The sequence below is a fragment of the Octodon degus genome, unplaced genomic scaffold, assembly GCF_000260255.1.
Source record: "Octodon degus isolate 3935 unplaced genomic scaffold, OctDeg1.0 scaffold00100, whole genome shotgun sequence".
NCBI classification, from domain to species: domain Eukaryota; kingdom Metazoa; phylum Chordata; class Mammalia; order Rodentia; family Octodontidae; genus Octodon; species Octodon degus.
In genome coordinates this window covers 7,343,851-7,368,115 of record NW_004524676.1, presented here as the reverse complement: position 1 = coordinate 7,368,115, position 24,265 = coordinate 7,343,851, and the positions used below count along the sequence as shown (strand labels likewise).

Here is a 24,265-nt window from a genome sequence, read left to right as displayed (position 1 = left end):
TGTCCAGCACAGGCCGGGTGTGTGCTGCTACTGCCACTGTTCCTCTAACAAGCAGCACACTTGATGACCCTGCGCATACTGCCAACAGTCCAGGGAGGCTGGAGGCCCGCCAGCGGCTGGTGTGATTGTGCCCAGGACACTCACTGTCCGGGCTGCGCAGACAGACTGCATGGTCCCCTGGCCCCGAGCGCCTCAGCCTGGGTCAGGTATCCACGGAGCTGTAATTCTGCTGCTACCCACTCTCCATCTCAGACTCCTCAGTGGGAAGGACTCGCCCCATCTGGATGGGTTTCAGCCCTAGTTCTACCCTTGGCTACTAGTGTGGCCTCAATAAGTTCCTTCCTGTCTCTGAACCTCAGTTTCCCCATGCGTACAAAGGGGATGGCAGAAGTACTCACTTTGTAGGGTCTGAGCCGGGATGGAAGGCCTGGAGCACACTGGAGCACATCCACGTTAGCCTCTGTGGCTGTGCTGCCTGGCCTGCAGGCCTGCGGATGACCTTGCCTGCCCTGCCGGGTCTCTGCTCCTGGTCGGACCCCGTGGCCAGTCTCAGGACTCTGCAGCAGGTCACTGTCTACTGCAGCACATAGCTGGCGCTCTCCCCAGACACAGCCGAGGGAGGCCCTTGCCCATCACCCTTTTCTGTCAGTACCCAAGCTTTTCTTTCATTGCAAATTCTAGGAACTTGGGTCAGTGGCCACATTTATCCTCAGAGTCCCTTTCCCTGGAGGACATTAAAAATGCAGCCAGTGTTTCTCAAAGTGTGGGCACAGGGCTGGGGAGATAGCTCATTGGATTAAGTGCCTGCCTGGCAAGCATAAGGGCCTGAGTTCTATCCCCAGTACCTCAAAAAAAGAAAGAAAAAGAAAAAGGTTGTTCAAAGTGTGGGCAGAGCAGATGACCCGCGACCTTTGTTCAATGTGCAGTGTTTCCATCCACTTCCAAATTTGGGGAGCTGCAACATGCACTTTAATAAGCTCATGGGTAAAATACACACACACACACACACACACACACACACACACACACAGGATTTTAGCCAAGCACGGAGGCACAGGCCTATAATCCCAGCACTTGGGAGGCTGAGGCAGGAGGATCCCTTTGAGTTTCAGGACAGCCCCGCACACACTGGAAATTCAAGGCCAGCTTGAACTAGGCAGGAGACTGAAAACAAATAAAAGGTGGGGTGGAGATTTTTAACTACAATTAAAATTCCCCTCCCCCGGTCAAAATAATTTTCAGTGCAGGTTGGGTTTCCACCATCTGCAGCGGAGGCACCTGCTGAGTACTAGTGTTCCTTCCTCAGCCCCGGCAAACTCAACAATAGAAAAGAGAGAAGAAGGGTAAAATGGGGGAAGGGGCTCCTAGAAAGCAGAGGCGGGGGTGTGCCTTCTAGACCCTCACTGTCATTCTGAGCAATTACCAGGCATCTGGCCGTCCATCTGTCTCTGCCTTCTCGGAAACAGGTGTGAGGCCGACAGCCACGCTGGCACGCGTGCAGGGTGGAGACCGAGGCTCAAACCCCGCGGCGTCTCCGCGTCCACTGCCCGGAGGATGTGGCCCCGGCACATTTCTCTGCTCCACGCTGGCACCAGCCACACCTCTTTCTAGGAGTTCCCACCCCCATCCGTCTGTCCACCCGGGCTGCGTTCCGTCCAGACTCAGTTTCCCCGTCCGCGTCCAGAGTGCGAGCCCCTCGGTGGAGGCCGGAACAGGAGCCAGGCGGGAGCTGCCGGGCAGGATTTCCCTCGGGGTGGGGCGCTGACTCACGCCGCCCCCTCCCCGGTTTCCGCCTGGGCTCCGGCCACGCGGCGGCACCGCGCCCCGCCCCTCCCGGCCCGGCCTCCTCCCGCGCCACCTCCCCGCCCCTCGGCCGTCCATCCATGGGAGCCAACGCCCGCCCGGCCCGGTGCCAGCTGGCGGTGCCGCCTGGACCGAGGGCGCTGGCTCGGGCTCTGGGAAGGGCGACCCCCGCCCAGGTCCGTCCAAGCGGGCGCCACTCCACCTGCCCCGCCGCCTTGCTCGCCCGCCGCGTCCGCCGACCCCACGCATACCCCGCCGGGGCTGGCCCGGCGCCCCGCGGTCCCTCCAGAGCCTGCGCGGAGGGTGACTGCAGGGACATGAAGGTGGGTGAGGGGTCCGGCGGGAGGAGCTGGAGGGCGCGGTCGCGGGGAGCTGGGCAGGGGTTCGGGCCGAGCGCTCCGCAGAGGGCGGCGGGCAGGGGTTCCCGAGCGAGGCAGCGTCCAGCCCTCCTGGAGTCGCCCAAGACTCGCAGCCGGACGCGCGGCCACCCGGCAGGTCTTCCTGTCCCTCCCCCGGCGCCTGGAGGGGTGAGCGCCTCCCCCTGCAGCCGCAGGACGCCAGGGACGCTCAGGGCCGCACACCTTTCTCCACGCTGCAGGTCGGCTGGCCAGGGGAGAGCCGCTGGCAGCTGGGCCCAGCTGCGGACGGGGGCCCGGGCCTGCGCCTGCCTGAGCTGGGGCCGGACGCCACGCTGCTGGACATGGTGCTGCGGAGGATGCCCCGGTCCCGGAGCTGCTCCTACCAGCTTCTGCTGGAGCACCGGCGGCCCAGCCGCATCCAGGGCTTGCGCTGGGTGAGTAGCTCCGCCTGGGCCAGCAACTGGGGGTGGCTTGCTCTGGGGTTCTGGGGTGCGCATGGGTCAGGGAGGCGTGGGGTGTGGGCTGCGCGCACCGCAGCTACATGTTCCACTGTCTCGGTGCCCAGGTAGCCCCATCTGGGCTGGGGGCAAGAAGAAGGGGTCTAGTCGCTCGGCAGAGTTAGGTGCACTCGTGTCCTTTTTGCTGGCGGGTAGGAGATGCGGGAGGGGCGAAGTCCTGTCAAGTGCTTACTGTGCCAGACGGGTCACCGTGGCAACCGCTTCTTTCCTGTACAGCAGAACTGGGCTGATTCTGCTTTTTGATCCTAGACTGAAGGGTCATGTGGACACTGCTTGTCCTGAGGCTTGCAGGGACTGGGGCGGGGGGGTTCTGAGGAGTCAGGAGAACCCAGGATGACTGGAGCACCTTTGGCAGTGGAAAACTCTGGAGCTGAAGGAATGAAGGACGGAAGGGCAGTAGGGGAAAAGGAGGGAGGCGCTTGGTCCAGTCACAGGCTTCTCCAGTGCCTGGTCCTGGTCCTGGGGCTCAAGGGCGTGTCGCCTGGGTGTGCCCACTGGGTGTGTGTGTGTGGGTGGGTGGTGTCCGAGGGTCCTGGGGACAGGAGCCGGAGAAGGCAGGAGTGGGTGACAAATAGGACAGCTCCTCTTGTATCAGCAAGTCCCCTTGATCAGAGCAGCCTTCTTCCTCCTGCCATGTCCAGCTGCCAGGAGTCTCCTTACTGGACTGGGAGGCTGAGGTGGGAAAACCCAGGCACAGCAAAGGGAAGGGGTCCCTGGGTGCAGTTTGGGCTGAGAAGGGGAACCCAAGTGTCTGCAGTTGTCACCCAGCCCTGCTCTCCCAGGTCTTCCTGATAAGCGGCCTTTGGGGCCTGGCTCTGGTCCCACACGCCTAGGCATATATGGTCCCTGCCATATCTGTGCTGGAGCTAGAGGCTGGAACTCACCCGCTGCCGCCTTCCCTCCTGGACTATAATTACTTGTACATTTCCTGTCCCCTTCTCAGCTCTAGAGGCGAGGTAGGGGCTGAGAGAGAGGAGGTCCGGCACAGGGATAGTGAGCTCACTGATCTCCTGGGACCCAAAGATGAGAAAGGGGTGGAGGTGCCTCAGCACTGCTGGGCTGGCCTGAGCCCTACGTGGGGAGGTGGGGAGGGTGCGTGTGGGTTGCTGAAGTGTAAAGGGAGCCAAAGGTATGGAGCGAATCTCCTTTCCCCTGCTGGTTGTGTGTACGTGTGTACAGTGGAGAAGGTCTGGTGATGGAGCAGCTCAGACTTTCAGGGCTAAAACCGGCCCATCCCCTTTGTTACACTGGCCCTGGGGGTGGGGGATGGGCTCCGCCTGTGCATGCGCACCCATGTGCCTGTGTGTTTAGGGGTTCTGGGTGCTCATCTGCTGCACCTCCATTCCTGATGGTGGCCCTACCCAGGCAAGACTTCCATCAGGGAGCAGTGCCCACAGCGCATGTGTACCCCAGGGTGAAGGGGTCAGGGTGGGGGTCATCCAGGCTCCACTTGCGCTTTCCTATTAAAAGTCTCAAGGGCAAAGCCATCAACCTCACAGAGCATCTGTGGTGCAGCAGGAGGGCTTGAGGTTAGCTGCAGAAAGGACTACCAGGGACGGCGCGGCAGCGCTGGAATGTGATGAAAATCGTCTTTGGAACACATGAGATGCTGTCTGATATCTAGGGCTAGGGGCAAGATTGTGGGGATCTCTGATGGTGCCCACAGGCGGGCGGGGGCTGGGCTGCTGTTTTTCCAATGGCTGTTGTTCTGGGAGTTTGCTCTCTTCTCTAAAACAGCAAACCTCCTTCTGCCCAACCCTGTGAAAAAGAGTAGCAGTTTAGGGTTTGGGGTCCCTGTGAGAGCCCAGGTAGTCACTTTACCAAGGCTCCCGTAGCCTGAGGGACAGGTCCTGCTGCCATCACCCTGGTGCTGTGGCTGGGCTGTGCTTCCCGGCAGGTGGCCGTGGGTGTGGCACTGGCCATGGTGTCCCTGCCGTCTTTCCTGTCCATCACATGCAGCGGCCTGGGACCTCAGGCACATCTGAGGGAACTGGTCTGACAGGTCCTGGTGATGTCCAGCCTCTCTGACACTCAGTGCCGGGGAGGAGGAGAGGGCCGCCTGCCTCGCTGGTGCCTTGAGACCAAGCCCCTCCCCTTCCACTCCAAATGCCTCCCGTGACCTTTGAGAAGAGGCAGCCCTGAGGGCCTTCACCTTGACCCGTGCTGATGGCTTCTTTCCAACCCAGAGCCTGAGCCAACTCGGGGTTATTGGACTAAGGCCTGGGCCAGTGTCTTTTGTCCCGGGCCCGGGTACTTGGTGCCCATTTTGAAATAATGAAGGCGGAAGAAGGCCATTCCCGAACAGGTGTGGTGGGCCCCGCTCTGTGTGCCTTCCACTAGCTCATCCGATCCTCGCAACGGTCCTTGGGAGGCCTGCCGTCATCACATCAGCCCCACCTTACAGATTAGGAAGTGCAGGCATTGCAGGGGCAGACAAGCAACACAAGGCCGTAGGAGCAGGTGTTAACTAGAGAGCCAGCGTGTGAACTGAGGTGTCCTATCCAAATCTACACATTTGACCCCTGAAGTAGCCCAATTCCTGCCTCATCCCAGAGGCTTCCATTCCCTGGAAGACTGCAGGGGAAAGAGGAGTTGTGACCGCCAGCCTGTGTACCTGCTGCCACAGGACGTTCCTAAGGGCAGAATACACGTGGGGCGAGGGGGGCAGGGGGGCACCGTGGTGAGGGGCACAGTGCTAAGGGCCTACATGGGCTTGGAGTCCACGCAGGCAATGTGATTTCTCTCTGCCAGCTGGAGGTTATGTAATCTCTGACCCTCCCCCCCGATATGAACAGTGATGCAAACTCCTGCTCCCAAGGCCAGCAGCGCGGCAGGCACCTTAAGTAACTTCAGTTCTCCAGGCACCTGCATTCCTTTGGGAAGTGAGAGACGCCTTTAGGTTCAGTCTTCAGCTTTTGCATGTCGTGCAGTGCGTGAGTTGGGGACAAGGACACTCTCTGGCCCTGTGCTCATCCTCAGGGTAGGTCAGGAAGTGACCATCACAGCCACATGATCCGTCACCCCCTCCTGATGTGCCCTCCCAGGTCAAAATAATACCAGGAAGGGAGCCGGTGCTGCAGCTTCAGCTGCGGGCGCCAAGGGAGCTGGGGCAGGCTGGGGGCGGCCTGGCACTTGGAAATGAATAACAACAAGTGTTAGCCTCCTCGGCACTGTTTGTTCCAACACAGGGGCTGGCCCGGTAGCATTCCTGCCCTTCCTCTCCTCCCGGCTCCTCCTCCTCCTTGTTTCCTGTCATTAAGTCTCCAGGGCTCTGGATTTGGCACTGGTTGGGCCCCATGACCAGGCAGGAATACCCTTGGGACACCTAGTGACTTCCGTCCAGCCCTGGCCAGGCGCCTGTGCATTCCAGACTCAGACCTCTGCAGGGCACAGTGGCAGAGCGCCGGTGCCCAGCCCAGGGGAGGGCACTCGGCTCCAGCCTCCCAGCCAGGCCCTTCCCAGGGCCCTAAGTGCAGGTGGGAACCCAAGAGGAGCACTGGTGTTGGAAAAGGATGGGAGGAGGGCAAAAGACACAGGTGTGGAGAACAGCATGGGACCAGGACCCCAAAGGCTGGTGGTGGGAATCGGACAGGCTCCCCAGCCCACTACCCTTGCAAGTGACCTCGGCACCCTTAGTGTTCAGTATCCCACGGCTTCCAGGGCAAGAGAGTGCCACCTGCCCATCTCCCACTGACTCGAGAGCCCATAGCACTGGGGAGGTGGTCGTGCCCTGCACATGGTAAGGACTTTGGGCAGGCTGGGAGGGCAGGGCGTCCTGTCCAGGGCTTCCCACTAAGCCCAGCTCTAGGGAGCTGGAAAAGGATTGTGAGGGGCTTCCATGGCTCACACTCAGCACCCCGGAGCTCTGACATCCCCGCTGACACCACGGGCAAGGAAACCTCACTACCTGGGGGTCCTGGACAGCCCCGAGCTGCTGTGTACCTGCTGTGTTGCTCTTTCTCATAGGCGGATAGACTAACTGCCTTTCTAGCTGGCAGCCCCACCTGGACAGCTGCTAGGTGGCAGCTAACGTGGGTGTCCAGCCGCTGTCTGCGCAGTGGTTTGACTGCTTGCTGTGTGTTAACTTGTGCAGTCCTCCCTGAAGCACCTGGCTTTGTTATTATTAGTGTTTTATGGATTTTATACCTGAGGAAACTGCAGCAGAGAGAAATTGCTTGTTTGAGGCCACACACCAGTAGACAAGCAGGTGTTCGAATCCAGGAGCATAGCTTTGAGGTTTATGATGTTAACAACCAGACTGGCCCAAGGCTGTAAGAGGGCACAGGGCCTGCTCGTGGTTCTGTGCTGGGCCAGGAACATGGTGGGTTTAGCATCAGGCCTGCTGCCCCATGCTGGAGCATACATTCCCGGGCCCTGCACTGTTTTGTTTTGTTTTTTTCCCCCCTAGTACCAGGGATTGAACTTAGGCCCTTGCACTTGCCAGGCAAGTGCTTATTCTACTGAGCTATCTCCCCAGCCCCTTCTGCACTGCTCTTGTCTGGCTGCTCACAGGTCTTATCTTGTTCTCCTTCCAGCTCCTGGTCCCTGTCCCCACATGGGGCAGTTTTCCTGGGAGCCTGGGCACACAGGGCCCTGGGAGAACAGAGTGGGGATCTCAGGGCTCCCTCAGGAGGGGTAGTGTTCAGGTGCAGAAGGAAGAAAAAGTCTGGGGATGGAGTGTAGGGTGGGAAGAGGCAGTGCGCGGCCTTGGGGGCTCCAGGTATGCTCATTGGTGGCTTAAGTGACTAAGGGGTGCATTTGGGGCTAGGGACTGGGTGAGGTGATGAGGGGGGCAGGGAGGCCCACAGCAGTGTCTGTAGGCCCCATGCTGACCTACGAACTCTCTGCTGTTCTCAGACACCTCTCACCACCAGCGAGGAGTCCCTGGATTTCAGCGAGAGCCTAGAGCAGGTACAGGTGCAGGGGGCGTGGCCCGGGGCAGCAGATACAGGGTATAGGGCTGCAGCTAGCTGTGTCCTCCCCCTGCAGGCCACGACGGAGCGTGTGCTCAGGGCTGGCAGGTACCTGCACCGACACCTTCTGGCCACCTACCCAAGCCTCATCCGAGACCGAAAGCACCATCTTAGGCTCCACCGGTGAGTGGGGCTCTGTCTGGCCTGGCTCACCCACACTCACTGTCCCTTGTCCCTTTCCTTCCCACCCTAGGCTTCTGGGCCTAACCCTGCTGCTAGGGGAAGAGCTGGCTGGGCTAGGTCACAAACCCCTACCTCCCCGCAGGCAATGCTGCTCCGGACGGGAGCTGGTGGATGGGATCCTGGCCCTTGGGCTTGGGGTCCATTCCCGAAGCCAAGCAGTGGGCATCTGCCAGGTGCTGCTGGATGAAGGTGCCCTCTGCCATGGTGAGCCTGAGCCCAGGGTGGGTCTCCAGGCTGGGCAGTGGCCTTGGGGGTGCTGCAGCAGGCTTGGCATTGCCCTGGGCCCTTGTGCCTACATGGCCTCAATTTCCTCTCCTTTCCATGCCTGGGCCTTGGTCCCTCAGTGAAACACGACTGGACCTTCCAGGACCGAGATGCCCAGTTCTACCGCTTCTTGGGGCCGGAGCCTGAGCCTGCAGGAGTTCACGAGCTGGAAGAGGAATTAGTGGAGGCCATGGCCCTGCTCTCGCAGCGGGGACCAGATGCCCTGCTCACAGTGGCACTTCGGAAGCCGTGAGTTCAGAGCCCTGCATGCCAGCCTGGGGTCCCATGTGGCATTTCGGGGCCATAGACTCTTAGTAGGTTCTTCCTGAACCCTGACCTTGGGCCTGCACTCTGCATGGACTCAACGGCCCCTCCTGTGCCTGGGCTGCTGCTTTCAGCAACGAGCGTGGGGGCCAGAGGGCCTTGGAGCACCCGTCCTACACTGTGTATAGCCTGGCTACAAGAGGGGAGGCTTTGAGACCTGTGGGCAGCCCAGGTGCCAGGCCCAGCTCCTCTGCCTACTCGCTGGGTGACCTTGGGCCTGTCCATACTGGTTCCTCTTCTGTCAGGCGAGGATAACAGAGCTTGTGTTGGTGGGCTGTCGTGGGGGTGGAATGCACGTGAGGAGCTTAGCCTGGGGTCTGGCGCCTGTGGCCCTTCCACAGAGGCTGCCCCGCTACTGACAGATCAGGGAGCAGGCGCCACCTGGCCCTTGGCCACAGCTCTCAGGTGCTGCTGCTGCTTCTGTGCCTGCAGCCCGGGACAGCGCGTGGAGGAGGAGCTGGACCTCATCTTCGAGGAGCTGCTGCACATCAAGGCTGTGGCCCACCTGTCTAACTCGGTAAGTGCCTGGCCCTGCTCCCGTAGCGTCCGTCCGTGTCCTAGCAGGAGGCTCCTGCAGGCTCTACTGCGGGCCAGGAGGCAGCGCCCTCCCCACCTGCTGTGGCTGCACACCCTCAGCCTGACTTCGTGCCCTCAGAGGGGTCCAGCTGTCCTCCTGCAGTCTCAGCCATGTCCTCCTTCCCTGCCTGTGCCTGGGGAGCAGCTCACCTGGCCCCACTCTTCCGCAGTGCTTGTACCTTTGGGCTAAGCCCCTTCTGACCCCCAAACTGCGCCCTTCTCCTGCTCACAGGTGAAGCGGGAGTTGGCCTCAGTGCTGCTTTTCGAGCCCCACAGCAAGGCAGGGACTGTGTGTAAGTCAGGCTGGGTGCAGGGCCTGGGCGGGAAAGTGGCGGGAGGGCAGGGCCTGATCTGTTCCTGCCTCTGTCAGTGTTTAGCCAGGGGGACAAGGGCACCTCATGGTACATTATCTGGAAGGGATCTGTCAACGTGGTGACCCATGGCAAGGTGAGACCACCAGGCCTCCCAGGCCCTGAGCTGTGAGATTGCAACTGCTTTCCAGCCGGGCCCCAGGCTTCCTTTGGGGGCTGGCCAGGGAGGGTGGGTCCATGGGGGCTGTGACTGAGGCCTGGCTGTAGGGGCTGGTGACCACACTGCACGAGGGAGATGACTTTGGACAGCTGGCCCTGATGAATGATGCCCCCCGGGCGGCCACCATCATTCTTCGAGAAGATAACTGTCATTTCCTGCGTGTGGACAAGCAGGACTTCAACCGGATCATCAAGGTGGCTTCTGGGGGTGGGGAGGGCAGAAAACAGAGGCCTAGAGATGCAGAGAGGGGACAGTGTGAGGAGGAGGTGGCAGGGAGAGGCTGGGTGTGAAGCTGGCACAGGGACTGTACGGGCGTGTGTGAGGAGGGAAGTCCATAACTGCTGAGGGGCTGTGAGAAATCTGGGCACGGGGGAGCCTGGGCCGTGGGGGCACACGGCACGAGGAGAGCAGGCAGGCCGGGGCAGAGTAGGGCCCCACGGAAGCGGGGGCCCGGCGCAGAGACGTGCTGGTCACTGAGCGTCCCCGTGGCTCGCTCTCCAGGACGTGGAGGCCAGGACCATGCGGCTGGAAGAACACGGCAAGGTGGTGCTGGTGCTGGAGCGGACCTCGCAGGGCGCCGGCTCTTCGCGCCCCCCCACCCCGGGCAGGAGCCGGTGCGCCCCGCCCCCACCTCAGCGCTGCCTTCCTTTCCCTGTCCGAGCTCCTTTGCCCTGCGCTCCTCCTGCCCTCTGCCATGCAGGGACTAGAACACACTTCCCATCACCTACGCTGCACCCCAAGGCAGGACAGGGCCCGAGCGGGAGGAACAGGCTCTGCTGCTGCTTTCTGCTAGGTACACGGTGATGTCGGGCACCCCGGAGAAGATCCTTGAGCTCCTGCTAGAGGCCATGCGGCCAGACTCCAGCGCCCACGACCCGACAGGTAGGGCCGGAGATGGCACCCTGACAGCTCGCAGCCTCCCCGGTGGTCAGCGTGGCCTCCCTGGATTGGCCCTCAGATCTACTGCCGGGATGCTGCTTGCCCTGGCTCTTGCTTGGGCGGGGCGCCCTCATGGGGCTGGGCATTGCTGGTCTGTGTCTGCGGAGGGACTTGGGGAAGGGCTGCCCGGTGTGCTCTGCAGACCTGGCTTCGGAGGCTGACCCGCCCCGCCCCACAGAGACGTTCCTGGGGGACTTCCTCCTGACCCACAGCGTCTTCATGCCCACTGCACAGCTCTGCGCTGCCCTGCTGCGCCAATATCCTGCCAGCCCTGGATGGGGTGAGGTGGGCGGGGTGCCATGGGTGAGGAGTCCCCACCAGCCGGGCTGCAAGGATCCCACTCGGGTGCCAGCTTCATCCCAGGACAGCCTGCGGGGGGGGGGGGTCTTGCCCTCTTGGCTCAGGTGTGCTGCTCACCACCTGGTATGTGGTGTGGCTCCTTGACTGGCACCACCTTCCACATGGAGTCGGCCGAGTCTGCAGGGGACAGCGAGCCTGAGCGCAGCTCGTACACCTGCAACCGCAGGCAGCAGACCCTCTGGCTGGTGGGCCAGTGGGTGGCCCTGTATGGGCCCACGCTCCGCCGGGACCCCGTGGCCACCAGCTTCCTGCAGGTACTAGAGTGGGGCAAGGCTGGCGAGCTGAGGGGCAGCGTGGCTGCAGCTGGCTCAGGGGAACTTGGCTCTTCACAGACACTCTCTGACCTGGTGAGCAAGGACACGTGGCTCAGCCAGCTGCTGAGGGAGCAGTGGCCCGAGAGGCGGCGGCACCACAGGTGGCCACTCCTGCATGGTGGGGTGGAGGGCCTGGCTCCCACCAGCCCCAGGGCACGCGCGTGCCCACATCCTCCATCCTCAGGGCCTTGCGGTCCCCTTGCCCTATGCCATCCTGAGCACACCTCCAGGCACACAAGTGTGCCCTGGCACCTCCGGGGCTGTCCCTGCCAGCCCCCCGCCCACTGCATTTCCTAGGCTCCTGCCCTCAGAGCTCTCGCTGGGACAGGATGGGACCCGGAGCCCGGCCTTGCCTCTGTGCCCTGTCACAGCCCTTCTCTCCTGCTCCTAGGTTGGAGAACGGCTGCGGGAGCACGTCTCCTCAGCTGAAGGTAACTGACCCCACCGTCACCTCTGCTGCCAGGCTGGGCTGTGTGTGGCCCAGGGCAGCTTCCTTCCCCGCATGGGGCTTCCTTCCTGGGAGGCAGTTAGGGGCTCCTCGTAGCTGGGCTGTGGGGATCCCCAGGAAGGATAGGCCCTTCCCCGGGGCCTCTGGGTGGCCAGTGCTGTCCAGCCTGGAGCTGGGGGAGCAGAGGGAGCAAGCAGGTGTGGCGGGAACCCAGACTGGTGAGGAACAGGGAGAAAGGACTGCGCAGGGAGGCTGTGTGGGCAGAAACCCCAAAGGCCCACCCACCTGCCCTCCGCGCCTGCCCACGCTCTGCTGGCTGGGGCCTGACGGCCCTTCTGCTTGCTCCCAGAGCCCCTCTGCCTCTCCACCCAAGGACCCCTCCTCCTGAGCGAGCTAGGAGTCCACAGTGATTTTCTTCAAATCAGCCATTTGTTGCATACTGCTGGGATGCTGCTTCAGCGGGGAGGGCCTTTGTCTGGCCCTTCCCTCACGCACCAGGCACCATGCCGGTGGCCTATGGTGACCCTGTGGCTGACAGAGGCACCCTGGGCTGTGTGTTGATGGGCAAGTGAGGGATGAGGCTGCAAGACAGCTTGTGACATACAAAGACCGGGGCCTCTGGAAGCGGGGCACTTGGTTTTCACGCTTGGGGACTGTGTTCTCAGTGCTGAAGCTGCAGGCTAAGGTCTGAGCACAAAGGGCCCCAGGATGATGCAGGGGGACAGAGAGTGAGGGACGGCAGGGGCTGGGGGTTGCCAGCCTGGCCAAGGAAGGAGCGTGGTCTTGTGCTGAGTGTAGTGCAGACATTGAGGCGTTGGAGCAGGGCTGATAGGCTGGCCTGTGGTGTGAAGGGCTCGGGGAAGAGTGGGCTTAGCCTGACAGTGGGGCCTGGAGCTGCACGCATCCACTGGTCCTGCCTGCGCAGGCTGCCTGGAGGAGGAGGCCAGAGTCACGTGAGGGCCTGGGGAGGAGGGGTCAGGCCATTGTCATGGGCTGGAGGTGAAGGAGGAGCTGGGGTAGGACACTAGCCAGGGGAAGGATGCGGGGGCCCCACGGACGTGTGGTGGGGCCGCTGACAGATCGTGGGTAGGAAAGCATGCTGGCACGTGCCTTACTTGTCCGAGCCTCACGTAGCTGTAATGTGGGCATAGCAGTACTTTTGTCGAAGGCTTTTTGTGACTGCTCACTTAGACCAGTGCCTGGCCTGTAGCAGATCATGGCTGGAGGAGGGAGGGCGAGAGAAGGCTCTGGATCTTTGGGTGTAGAGAGAAGGACATACCTGTGGAGGGCACTGTCTTGCCCCCTTGCACCTGTTCTGTCTCTGCAGCCAAAGGCCCAGGGCCGCACCTGGACCTGGGTAAACATGGCCCACAGAGCCCTCTGGTGGTGCAGCGCAGCCAGGGTCCTGCTCCTGGTGACAGGTGCTTCACTGTCCCTCCGTGTGTGCTGTCCCCCGCGTCCTCACAGCCTTGCTTTCTCCTCCTCCCAGGCCCGGAACACGCCTGTGTGGCTCCCCAGCCAGGATGAGCCTTTCCCAAGCAGCAGCTGTGCCATCCGAGTGGGGGACAAAGGTGGGTGGTCCCGGCAGGAAGGAGAGCCTGGCTCTGCACTGGCGCTGGGCTGCCTCTGCCTCTGTTGTCCTGCTGTTGTCACCTCCCTGGGAGTTCTTGGGTCGGGGGAAGCATGCTGTGCCCCCGGGGGTCTCTGTCCCCATACTCCTGCCCTGGCCTAGGGCTCCCCGGCCACTTTGTCTTGGCCCCTGCTCTTGCCCCCTCCTGGGGAGCCAGGCCCGCACTGCCCCCATCTGCCGGGGTGACCAGGCGCTGCCCCTGCTGCTTAGCCAGCCCTCCTCCCCAGTGCCCTACGACATCTGCCGGCCCGACCACTCCGTGCTGACCCTGAAGCTGCCCGTGACAGCCTCTGTGAGGGAGGTGATGGCGGCCCTGGCCCAGGAGGACGGCTGGACCAAGGGGCAGGTGCTGGTGAAGCTCACTTCTGCAGGCGGTGAGTTGTGCCCCAGTAGCCCAGGGAGGGGCCCCTCAGGCCTGTGCTGGCTCCCCGGACCCAGAGCATTGTCCTCTGCTTCGCTGGCACCAGTGCTGATGGCAGTGGCGCCTCTGCAGCTGTCCATGCCTGCTCCGTGCGGGGCTTAGGAGCGAGCGCGCTGGAGCCTACTGCCTGCTTTCTGACTGCAGCCCCTTGGTGCACTAGCAGGGTCACCTGCGCAAGGCACTTCATCTCTGTAAAGTAGGGATAGTCTGGTTCCTCCAAGAAGTGGGCTAGCCCACAGAGGCGTTAGAAGGGGCCCAGCTCGTCGCCGGCGCCACATCAGTCCCAGCCATTACCATCACCATTCTTAAGTTGGCCTTTAGTCCTAAAGACAGGCCTGTGTGAATGGCGTTTTGCCCTCTTTTCAGGCTGGGAAACTGAAGCTGGGGGCTTCAGGGGCTCCCCAGGCTCACGCAATAGGGGCTCTCGCTGGCCTTTGGGCTCAGGTACCATGGCTGGTAAGGCAGATAAGCTGCACCCCGAGGACTGGGGTGATAGCGGGCATGGTGGCACAAGCCTGTAAACCCAGCACTCCAGAAGCTGAGGCAGGAGGATCGCTGTGAATCCGCAGCCAGTCTGGGGTCTGTCCAGGGTTCGAGGCCAGCCTGCACTGCAGAACGGGCTCCCAGATGGGCCCTTGGAGTCGCGGATGTGCACCAGCTGCGGGGGCCTGAGCAAGCTGCGCAGCCTCCTTTCTTGGTCTGTGTAGTGGGCACTGCCACCGAGCCATCTCTATATTGGGTACAGCAGTTGCCGGGCCAGAGCGCAGCACGTGCATGGGACCTGGCAGATGCAGGGCCTGGAGTGCGATTGTGTGTGGGCGACAAGACTGTTCTCTGTGAAAGACACAGCAGGCCTGACTGCTGGGTGGACAGGGGCAGGCGCAGGCAGGGAATGATGGCCCGAGGAGAGGGGAAGGGAGGAAAGCCTTCTTCCAGAGATTGAGTGAAGAACCCCCCATGTGGTCCGCTCTGGGGGCACTGCCCTCTGCTGGCCATCGCTTGAGTTGCGGCTGCCCACATAATTACTGAGCCCTGCTCTGCGCCAGCCGCCTTTGCCAGAGACCAATGTTTTTTTGTAAATCCTCCACTAAGGGTAAATGTGTTTACAAACTCTATACTACTTCACCAGTATTATGCAAGTATAAGGCCGTGCATAAAATAGGAATCAAAACAGGTGAGAACAGCACAAACAAAAGCCAGTGTTTTCCTGGGCAGAGGATGGACTTGCATGTCCTACTTCTGTGGCCACTGGTCTAGGAACTGAGGCCTCAAGTGGGACTAACAGCACCGTTCTGCTGCACCAGGAACTGATAAGCTGACGCCAAGTCCACACCCGCCCTTCACTCGATCTCCGAGGGCCTTTGCAGGGTCCCACCCTCACAGCTGTGCTTATCCTGGTTAACGCCCAGGCCTTGTGCCGGGTCAGGACATGTGCTAGGTTCTCTTTTTCCCAGGGAGGAAGCTGGGCTTCGGCGGGGCTAAAGCTTCGCCCTGGACCCCCTTCCCACCCACCACCCTGCAGCCGGTGCACCTGGCCAGCTGCTACCCAACCCCCACCTGGAGCCTCTGCTTTCCCTGCAGATGCCATTGGCCTGCAGCCAGAGGCCCGCGGTGTGGCCACATCCCTGGGGCTCAACGAGCGGCTCTTTGTTGTCAACCCGCAGGAAGTGCACAAGCTGGTAGGGCTGGGCTGAGTGCCAGAGGGGAAGGACTCTGTTTTCAGGGTTGTAGAGATGGCTTCTGGGAGGGGGCCTCTTGCTCCCCAGTCTGCAGGTGGAGGAGGAAGGTGTGGGCCTCAGCTGGCAGGGAGATTCCGAAGATGGGGGTCGCTGGTTGCAAGCTCCCAAAGAGGCAGAGGGCGTGCTCTGCTTAGGGGAACCCCAGGAACCAGCCCCACTGCACAGGAGGGGGTGGCATCAGCAAGATGCCTCCTTAAGACACCTGTCCTCCAGGGTGGCCCCTACAGCCCTGCACTCCCTGCTCCCCACTACTGCCCCTTCCATGGACCTGCAGGGGGCCTGCCCCAAGCCCCCTCCTGTTCCTCGAGCACCTGCCTTGGCCTTCTTCCCCCCGCAGACCCCACACCCTGAGCAGCTGGGGCCCACGGTGGGCTCTGCAGAGGGGCTGGACGCAGTGAGCGCCAAGGACCTGGCTGGGCAGCTGACCGAGCGAGACTGGGGCCTCTTCAAGTGCATCCACCAGGTGCACAGCTGACAGGAAGGGAGGCCAGGATGGGGTGGGGCTGCCCGGTGCGCTGACCCCTCTCCTGCCAGGTGGAGCTGATCCACTACGTGCTGGACCCCCAGCACCTGCGCGATGGCACCACGGCCAACCTGGAGCGCGTCCTGCGCCGTTTCAACGAGCTGCAGTACTGGGTGGCCACGGAGCTGTGTCTCTGCTCCGCACCCGGCCTGCGGGCCCAGCTGCTCCGGAAGTTCATCAAACTTGCTGCCCAGTAAGCTGGATGGGCATGAGCCTTACCATTCGCCTCCTCCTGACCCGAGTGGCGCTGGGCAGGCCTGGTCTGAGCCCCTGGGCTGGCTCTTGGCCAGTGCGGTGAGCACAGCTGTTTCCCTGAGCACCTCTGTGTCTTCTCACAGCCTCAAGGAGCAGAAAAATCTCAACTCCTTCTTTGCTGTCATGTTTGGCCTCAGCAACTCGGCCATCAGCCGGCTGGCCCGCACCTGGGAGGTAGGTGCCCTGAAGTCTGGTCCTGCAGCCAGGCGTCCTCCCTGGTCGTGGGCTCCCCCGGGAGCCCCATCCAGCAGTGGCAGCTCAGGCCTGTCCTTCACAGCGGCTGCCCCAGAAAGTCCGGAAGCTATACTCGGCCCTGGAGAGGCTGCTGGTGAGTGCCTTGTAGGGTCCTCCCTCTAGAACTCAACTCGGGGCTCCCTGCAGCCTCTGGTTGTCTGGGTTGGTCGCTCTTCAGGGCTCCCTGGTTCCCTCTGGCCAGTGGGGGGAGAGCCAGCTGGGGGATGGGGTGTGAGGTGCACACTGGGGTTGCTTGGGGGGTTGCATAACACAGCGTGCCCCGGGGGGACATCTACCATGCGAGGAGGTGCCAGGTCACTGAGGAGGCTGCACCATAGCCACCCTGCCCGGGACTCAGGACGCAGCTTTCGCACCAATCACTGGCCGTGCTAAGGCCAGGGCTTGCACCAGAGCCCTGCACGTGGTGGTGGTACTAAACCTCGGCTTCCAGGAACTGCTGAGGGTCTGAAGTATTCAGGAGGGAAAGGAACAGGGATGTCATCAGCGTAGCCCTGGGAGCTCATAAGAAAAGCATCTGCTACCCTGGTGTGGTGGCGCATGCCTGTAACTCCAGCATTCAGGAGGCTGAGGCAGAAGGATCACTGTGAGTTCAGTTTGAGGCCAGCCTGAGCTACAAAGTAAGTTCAAGATCAGCTTGAACTGTATAGTGAGAACCTGTCTCAAAAAAAAAAAGACAGAACAATTCAAGGGACCAAAGAACTTTGGAAGAATTTACCCACCAGAGAGAGAGAGGGAGTGAGGATCCCACAACCCTCAGGGCCTCGTGATTAACCCCACCCATGAGGCTTCCCCAGCAGCCCAGGAAGCCACTTGCATGCAAACCAGCAGTGGCTGTGGCCCGCCACAGTGAGTTGGCCAGGCGTGGCTGAGCCTGGAGCCTCTGTGGCCTGCAGGAGGGGGATGCTTGGCTGTGGCAGCTGGCCCTGCGCAGCCCCACGTCCCCCACGTCCCTCCCAGGACCCCTCGTGGAATCACCGTGTGTACCGACTTGCTCTCCGCAAGCTCTCCCCGCCCCTCATCCCCTTCATGCCCCTTCTCCTCAAAGGTAAGAGGCCGGGGCCTCCGCCCTGTGCTAGCTGCTCAGCTGCCCCGGCTGCTGGGGCTGGGGAGGGCACAGGTGAACTAGGGGCTCACAGGCTGGGGCAAAGCAAAAGGGCTGCGCTGGGCCGAGGCCGAGAGACCTGGTAGGCTCTGCAGGTCTGAGGGCAGCATGGGGCGGAGGCTCCCCGCAGCCGTTACTGGCCTCCACCTTTCCGGGGCTGCAGGAGGGAGAAGGAATGCAGGAACCCAGGAGAAAATCTTCCCTGTGCAGACATGACCTTCATCCACGAGGGAAACCGCACGCTCGTGGACAGTCTCATCAACTTTGAGAAGATGGTGTGTGCCCATCCCCTGGCGGGCGTGGGGAGGTGGTCAAGGCTTGCTGAGAAGGCCTCGGACGCCAGCCTCAGCCCTGCCTTGTGCTTGTGCGCTGGTGGTTCTGTTTGCTGCCAGAGCCACAAGGGGACAGTATCAGACCTTTCTGTGGTGGCCCCGTCTGAGACCTCTCTGACCTCTCTTGCCCGACTTCCTGCTCCTGTTTCCTGGGCTCGGTGCTGGGCTGAGGTAGAGGGCACCCCAGCACTTACTGGCCCTAGTACCTTGGAGCGCCAGGTGCATGGAAGCCTGCGTGTCCAGCGGGATGGGGCACCCTGCGCAGGCCTGACCGCTGCCCTTGTGTCGTCCACAGCGAATGATGGCCAGAGCCGCACGGCTGCTGCACTACTGCCGGAGCCACAGCACCGGTGAGCAGCCTGGAGCCCTGGCTGGGAGCCTCTGGGGCCCCTGGGGGCGCTGGCATGGCTGCAGCCCCCTGACCACTCCCCTCACCCTCCCTAGCGCCCCTCTCCCCGCTGCGGAGCCGGGTTTCCCATCTCCATGAGGACAGCCAGGCGCTGAGGATGTCCACATGTAAGTGGGGGAGCCCCGGGCAGTGTCCAAATGCACTGAGCTGATACTTGCTGGGCACTTGAGGGGTGGTGGGGACAGAGCAGCCCTGCCATGCATGGGGTCGCCACGTCTGCTCGACACCTCTGGGAGGCAAGGAGGGCTGTTTTCTCCTCTTGGGAGGGAGACACAGGCAGGAGGATCGTGAGTGCCAGCCCAGCCCTGGCAATGTAGCAGAACGCTGTCTCAGAATAACAAAAGGGAAGGGGACATAGCTCAGCATGAAGGCCCTGGGCTCAGTCCCAACGCTGAACACAAAACACAGAGAGGGCCGGAAAGCTGGGGCAGCTTTCTGAAGTCTGCCGTTAGTGAGATAGCTGAATGCAAACTCCTGACTCTTACCTGTGTTTCTTGGTTGGACCTTTGTCTTAAGAAGTGGAATTACCCAGAATCCATGGTTCAAGAACTCCATCGTAGACCCTTTTTATTTTAATGCCTGCATCTATTCCTGAACGCATGCCTCTGGGCCCAGCCCAAGTCCTCAACTTTCACTTATCTCGCAGTGTCCTGAGCTAGCTGGGCCTGGAGGCACACACCTCTAATCCCAGCACGTGGAGGCTGAGGCAGAACAATCGCCATAAGTTCAAGGCCAGCCCAGGCTACCTAGTGACTTCAAGAGCAGCCTGACACACAACGAAACAATATCTTGGGGGGCCGGGGAGATGGCTCAGTAGAATAAGTGCTTGTCTGGCAAGCACAAGGGCCTGAGTTCAATCCCCAGTTCCGGAAAAAAAAAAAAAAAAAGGAACAATATCCTGAGCTACTCACTTTCTTTTTTAAAAAAATAGTCTTCTACCTACACATATACCTTTGAAGTCTTTCACTTACAGTATCTACACTGTAACATTTTTAAATTTTAGTTGTTTGTGAACTTAGTTAAAAAAAAAAAAAAAAGAGAGATCTTGTGCTGTGTAAAGTCTCGGGGAGCTGCTTGCTTCTGATTCCTCAGCGCAGTGCTTTGGGGGTGCTGGCCTGGGGCCTAGGGACAGTGCAGGCAGGTGGGAGACAGGCCCTGTGGCTCCGCGGGCTCCTGAGGCGGGAGGTACAGCTCTCTGCTCAGCCTTCCTGGTGTCTTCCCCTCCCCCAGGCTCGGAGCAGTCCCTGAGCACCCGGAGTCCAGCCAGCACCTGGGCTTACATCCAGCAGCCGAAGGTCATCGACAACCAGCGGGAGCTCTCCCGCCTCTCCCGGGAGCTGGAGCCCTGAGCAGCGGCTTGGCTGCCGCGGGCGCTTCCCACCGAGATAGCCGGGGCAGGCCGGGCCGAGGGCCCTCCAGGCCGGCCGAGCTGGGCAGGGCTCTCCGCGGGTGCACTCGAGGCCCTGGAGCGGGCGGCGTGGAGGCGGCTGCGCTCCGTGACGGCTGTGGCAGAGCAGGACCTCAGGGCGGACCTGCGAGGGGGCGCGCGGCCAAGGAGCTGGGTGCGGCCCGGGGAGTGGGTGGGAGAGCGGGCGGGCGAGGACTCCTGCAATAGAGCTCTCCTCCCGGCGTCTCCAGCGTGGTGTCCAGCTCTGTCCTCTTGTGCAGCTCTCCTTTGTTTTCCTGGTGGAGAGGCTGCATATGCCTGGCATGTGTGCGGGGGCGGGAGCGCTGCTTTCCTTTGCGAGGCATCCGAGATAAACAGCTGGGTGTGGGCCGGGCTGTCTGGCCGGGTGGTCCCTGAGGAGCCCGATTGTTCCCAGAAGTTAACAGGGCTGTGTGTGTTCTGAGGCCGGGCAGAGCCCCTGGGACTGAGGCAAGGCTCCTGGACAGCTGGCTGTGCCCAGGGGTGCACGCTGGGCCCCCGACGGGGAAGCCCTCAGCTCTCCGCGGTGAGACTGGCAGCCAGGTGCAGCTAGAGCTGCTCCCTTCCTTCTCCTAACTCCAAACTCACAGTCTGTGGGGGTCTGAAGGTGACGGTGAGGTGCTAGGAAGGAACGGGAAAGGCATGGAGGGTCAAGCCTCCAGGAGATCAGGATGTCGCCCTCCAGGCCCTGCAGCACAGCCCCCAGAGCTCTGGCAGGGACCACACCCTCTCTGTTCCCCTTGCCCTGGAGCCAGGTGGCAACCTCACAGGTCTGGGATGAGCCGGTGTGGGTCCTGGGGTGGCTGGAGGAAAGAGTGTCACTCCTGCAGCCAAGGAGCAGCTTCACTGGGCAGGCACAGCAGCCGGGGCTTGGGAGATACCCGTGCCTTGCCCTGACCCAGTGCTGCCCGGCTCCTCTCGGCCCGAGGGCACAGCTGGGGTTAGGCCTTCGGCTTCCAGAGAACCTGATGGAGTCAGGTCGTCTCTCCATCTGTGAGGCGTGATTCCCATCCCGCTGCTCCGGCCAGACAGTGACAGTGACATCCGGCCAGACAGTGACAAGCCTCAGCCCCTGCTACAATGACAGAGGTGAATGTTGCAAGTCCCGAGCCTGACACCTGCTGAGGGGCTGCAGCACTGGCTAGAGCCTGAGGCCGGACCAAGGTGGAGCTGTGGCAGGTGTGTCAGTTACTTGCAGTCCTGTCACTGGGATGAACTGTGCCACACCTGTAGCTTGAAGGAGGTTCAGGTAATGTGGAGTTGCACCCTCAGTGGATTCAATGCATGGTTGGCCAGTCCGTGGCAGAAATGGCCTGGGGGAAGGCTGGCCAGAGGCAAGCAGCCCAAGTTGTCATGGCAGCTGAGAGGGAGAGGAAAGGGAGAAGCCAGGGACAAGAGTAGTGCCTCCTTTCAGGTCCAGGTCACCGACAAGGCCTCACCTGCCAGCAGCCTAACAGCATCCTATCTGATCCACTGCCAAGTACGGTGGCCCCAGGGCCCAGCCACCTTCCAAGCACAGGAGACTCTGGGAGGAGCAGATTCAAGCTGTAACAGCAGGGGTCGCCGAACCAGTTCTCTCGCCTCTCAGTGGGGATGGAGGCTCAGGGCAGGGCAGGAAGCTCATGGGGCTGAGCCGTGGTGCCCATGGTGAGTCAGGCGCTTCTTCCCATCTAACTGCATTGTCTGTTGGTGTTTCAGCCAAACCTACACCTGTCAGCCACCCACAGAGGGTAGGAAAGGAAGGGGTATGGGTGTGCATGTGCGTCCTACGGGAGGAGCAGGGCATCAGGGCAGGTGATGACCATGGGCAGCCCTTATTTCCCTTCCTGCAGGGACCAGGCAGGACCTGGGAAGGGGTGGAGGGTTTGCGGTTCTCTTCCGAAGTCGTCCTTCCCTCCACCCCAAGCCATGCCAGCAGCAGATAGAGATGGAGCCCTTGGCCCAGCGCTTGCCTCTCCCTCTCACCTCTGGCTTGGAGACGGTGAGGGGTAGATCTGTTCCCACAGTCCTGGGGGCACCCAGCTCCTAGCCACTCTGCTTCCTGTGCAGCACAGATTCATGTCCCTAACGCCACCGTCACCCACGGGATGTGCCATAGCAGTACACTGCGGCTCCGTCAGTGTTTCGGTCCTCGCCCTTCATGCTTCCCATCTGTGGTGTCATTTCTATGCTCATGATAGGCAGGCACTACGGGTACTTTTGCCCCTGTTTCGCAGCCCAAGAAACAGGCCCAGAAAAATTTGCCTCTGGTCAGACAGCTCCTTGATGGGTGAAACAACGCCGTACGTCAGCCCTGTCCTCTCGTGTCCCGTCGTCTTCCCTCGTAGGACTAGATCCAAGCATGGACAATTTGTCCCTTTCTGCAGTCCCAGCACCCTTCATTTTTAGGTGTTTGCCGTGCGCTTGGTAGGTGCTCTGCACGAGACAGGCAGCTGTGGCCCTCCAGAGCCCTCTGCTCAGAGGGGCCTTCAGGTCCTTTAGGGCAGATGTTTCAAAGTCAGGTCTGGAGGGCCTCAGAAGCTGGGTTCCTGTGCCCCACCTCTCACCCTCAAGTGCCGAGGCCAGGAGCCCCTGGTGTGCTGCACTGTGAGTGAAAAGCCCAGCCACCCGCCCCCTTCTGGCCCTGTACCTGCCTCCCACGCAAGATTTTGAGCCATCGTCTGAACTAAGTGTCCCCAGGCCTGGCCAGTTCCCCAGCCAACGCAAACATCCTCCTCCAGATCCCTGACTCCGAGACCGGAGCTGCCACCCTTCCACAGCCCAGGGCACAGGTGGCCTCTGTCCCTTCCCTAATGACACAACTTCCCTTCTTCGGAGAAGCCACATCTGATGCACGCACGGGCTTATCTTGTCTCCCCTGCCTGGGGCCTTCCTGGAGCAGGTGCCCTTGATGGGGTCAGGAGCGGCTAGGAGTAGCGGGGTGCTCAGGAGAAGAAGCCTCCCAGCCTCCGGGGCAGGAAGCAGGGTGAGCTCAGCAGGCAGGCTGTGCGCAGGTGTGGAGGGCTGTCGAGCATGGAGTGGGCCGCTGAGGGCTTGCCCCACAATCCTGCCTTGCTCTTGGCCCCTGCAGAGAGCTCAGGGCCCAGCTTTGTTGCTGGGCCGCGATTCATGGGCAGCAGTTCAGGCCTTCCTGGCATCAGGGGAAGGCTTTAGCCTTACAAGGGGGGCAGGAGTGATTTCTGGAGCTAGGCCAGTGGAACCCTTGAAGCTTAGGGGTGCCCCAGGAAAGTGCCTCATTAGCCAGAGCCTGAGGTGGCACAGCAGGCTATGTGTGGGCAGGAGGAGCCTGGACCCCGGTTTCCTCCTTGATTAAAAGGACTTTTTTTTTTTTTTTTTTTTGTCATTTTGACACAGGGTCTCAGTATGCAGTTCAGGCTGGCCTTGAGCTCACTTTGTATTCCAGCCTGGTCTATCACTTGCAGTGAGCCTCCTGCCTCAGCCTCTGGATTGCTGGGGTTACAGACGAACACCACCACACCCAGCAATAAAAAGCATTTGAACTGGAAGTGTTTAGGGGATGGCTTCCTGCCCCTAGAGTCTGTGGCTTAGGCAGCTCTGGTGTCACAAGGTGACGTGGTGTAGGTCCCCTGTGTGTTCTCAGGGTGCCTCCGGCCAGGGCTATCCTGAGGACCAGCGGCTGCCTGCAGTCACATTTGAGGGCTGTGAAGTCCCCTAAGTGTCACACTCTGCCTTGCCCTCTGCCCCCCGCTGAGTGCTCCACTGCCCGCCTTCGCTTCCTGGTTGTCTGTAGAGAGAGGATCTCAGAGCTCCCCAGGGTGGGATGCAGGGAGAGGTGGGGACCACCTTACCAGCTGTGCTTTGCCAGGGCTTTAGGAGCCCTGGTCCTGGAGGCAGAGCCAGCGTCCTCGAGAGCCTGGAGGAGGGCGGTCTTCTCTGGCTCTGGCTCCATTTCTCCTGGCTCCCGGCTTCCTGTCCGGCAGCTGCTGCTGTGCCCAGAGCCCAAGCTCTGGGGCCCAAGCCCAGGGGGTTGGGGACTGGAGCCGGGATTTGTTCTTACTGAAGTTCCTAATCAGAATCAGGTCACCTTTGGCACCAAACCGGGTGCATTAGGCAGTAGGACTCAGCGAAGGGCTGTCGGCTCTAAGGCTGCTCGGCTTTTAAATGTACATTCGCTTTTGAAACTAAAAAAGCTCATCACATGGAGTGTTCGGAGATGCTGCCCCTGTCATGCTTTGTGTGTCTTTTTAAAATGTCATATTTTAGGGAGAACTTCTGAAGCCGTCTGGTTTAACTAGGGATATGCATGTAATATAACATAATGTAATATATATATTAAAAAAATTTTTTTCCGCAGCAGCTCACCTGCTCTGGCACTAGGCTCTGTTCTAAGCAAGCATCAGCTCCCACAGTGCTTGCAGCAACCCTGTCAGGTACCCCTGTTTGCGCTGTTAACTCTGTAGGGGAAACTGAGGCTCAGAGGACACTTGCCAGGGTTGTCCAGGTGGTGAGTGGCAGAGCTGGCCCGGCACTCTGGCAGGACGGCTTTCAGTCAGAGGTTTCCACGCTCCCCCGTGGCGGCGCCCTCTCGGAGCAGTGGTTCCTCGTGTCTGGCCACGGAGC

The 24,265-nt window shown here is 61.2% G+C and overlaps 1 protein-coding gene and 1 long non-coding RNA gene across 4 annotated transcripts; one reads left to right on the top strand and one right to left on the bottom strand.

Annotated features, from left to right (window-relative positions):
• Positions 1–1,823: 1,823 nt before the first annotated feature.
• Positions 1,824–20,124, top strand: Rapgef3 (Rap guanine nucleotide exchange factor 3). Of its 3 annotated transcripts, XM_012516324.2 has the most exons (28): positions 1,824–2,126; positions 2,402–2,596; positions 7,538–7,591; positions 7,670–7,776; positions 7,919–8,040; positions 8,181–8,349; positions 8,857–8,941; positions 9,233–9,293; positions 9,371–9,447; positions 9,579–9,725; positions 10,033–10,145; positions 10,325–10,413; positions 10,649–10,727; positions 10,925–11,084; positions 11,163–11,245; positions 11,536–11,575; positions 13,082–13,163; positions 13,450–13,596; positions 15,225–15,322; positions 15,720–15,845; positions 15,917–16,098; positions 16,244–16,334; positions 16,438–16,488; positions 17,373–17,460; positions 17,728–17,792; positions 18,145–18,199; positions 18,294–18,365; positions 19,489–20,124. In XM_012516324.2, the coding sequence occupies exons 1-28, from the start codon at positions 1,884–1,886 to the stop codon at positions 19,605–19,607; spliced, it is 3,000 nt and encodes a 999-aa protein (XP_012371778.2). In that variant the 5' UTR covers positions 1,824–1,883; the 3' UTR covers positions 19,608–20,124. The 3 variants fall into 3 exon arrangements, 2 of the variants coding, with proteins under 2 accessions (XP_012371778.2, XP_023579354.1); XM_023723586.1 differs by lacking the exon at positions 17,728–17,792 and having other exon boundaries at positions 19,489–19,578; XR_002822639.1 differs by lacking the exons at positions 18,294–18,365; positions 19,489–20,124 and having other exon boundaries at positions 17,681–17,792; positions 18,145–18,179.
• LOC111818725 lies at positions 2,603–7,531 on the bottom strand. The gene is made up of 3 exons (XR_002822640.1): positions 4,042–7,531; positions 2,853–3,050; positions 2,603–2,742 (listed from the first exon to the last, which is right to left on the bottom strand). It is a non-coding gene; the product is annotated as an uncharacterized LOC111818725 (long non-coding RNA).
• Positions 20,125–24,265: the final 4,141 nt, after the last annotated feature.

Bases quoted from the DNA above. Each gene is read 5' to 3' on its own strand.
- Rapgef3 (XM_012516324.2), top strand. From the start codon at position 1,884: ATGGGAGCCAACGCCCGCCCGGCCCGGTGCCAGCTGGCGGTGCCGCCT. The intron at 7,592-7,669 runs GTACAGGTGCAG...CTCCCCCTGCAG, and splicing joins TCAGCGAGAGCCTAGAGCAG to GCCACGACGGAGCGTGTGCT. The intron at 18,366-19,488 runs GTAAGTGGGGGA...CCCCTCCCCCAG, and splicing joins GGCGCTGAGGATGTCCACAT to GCTCGGAGCAGTCCCTGAGC.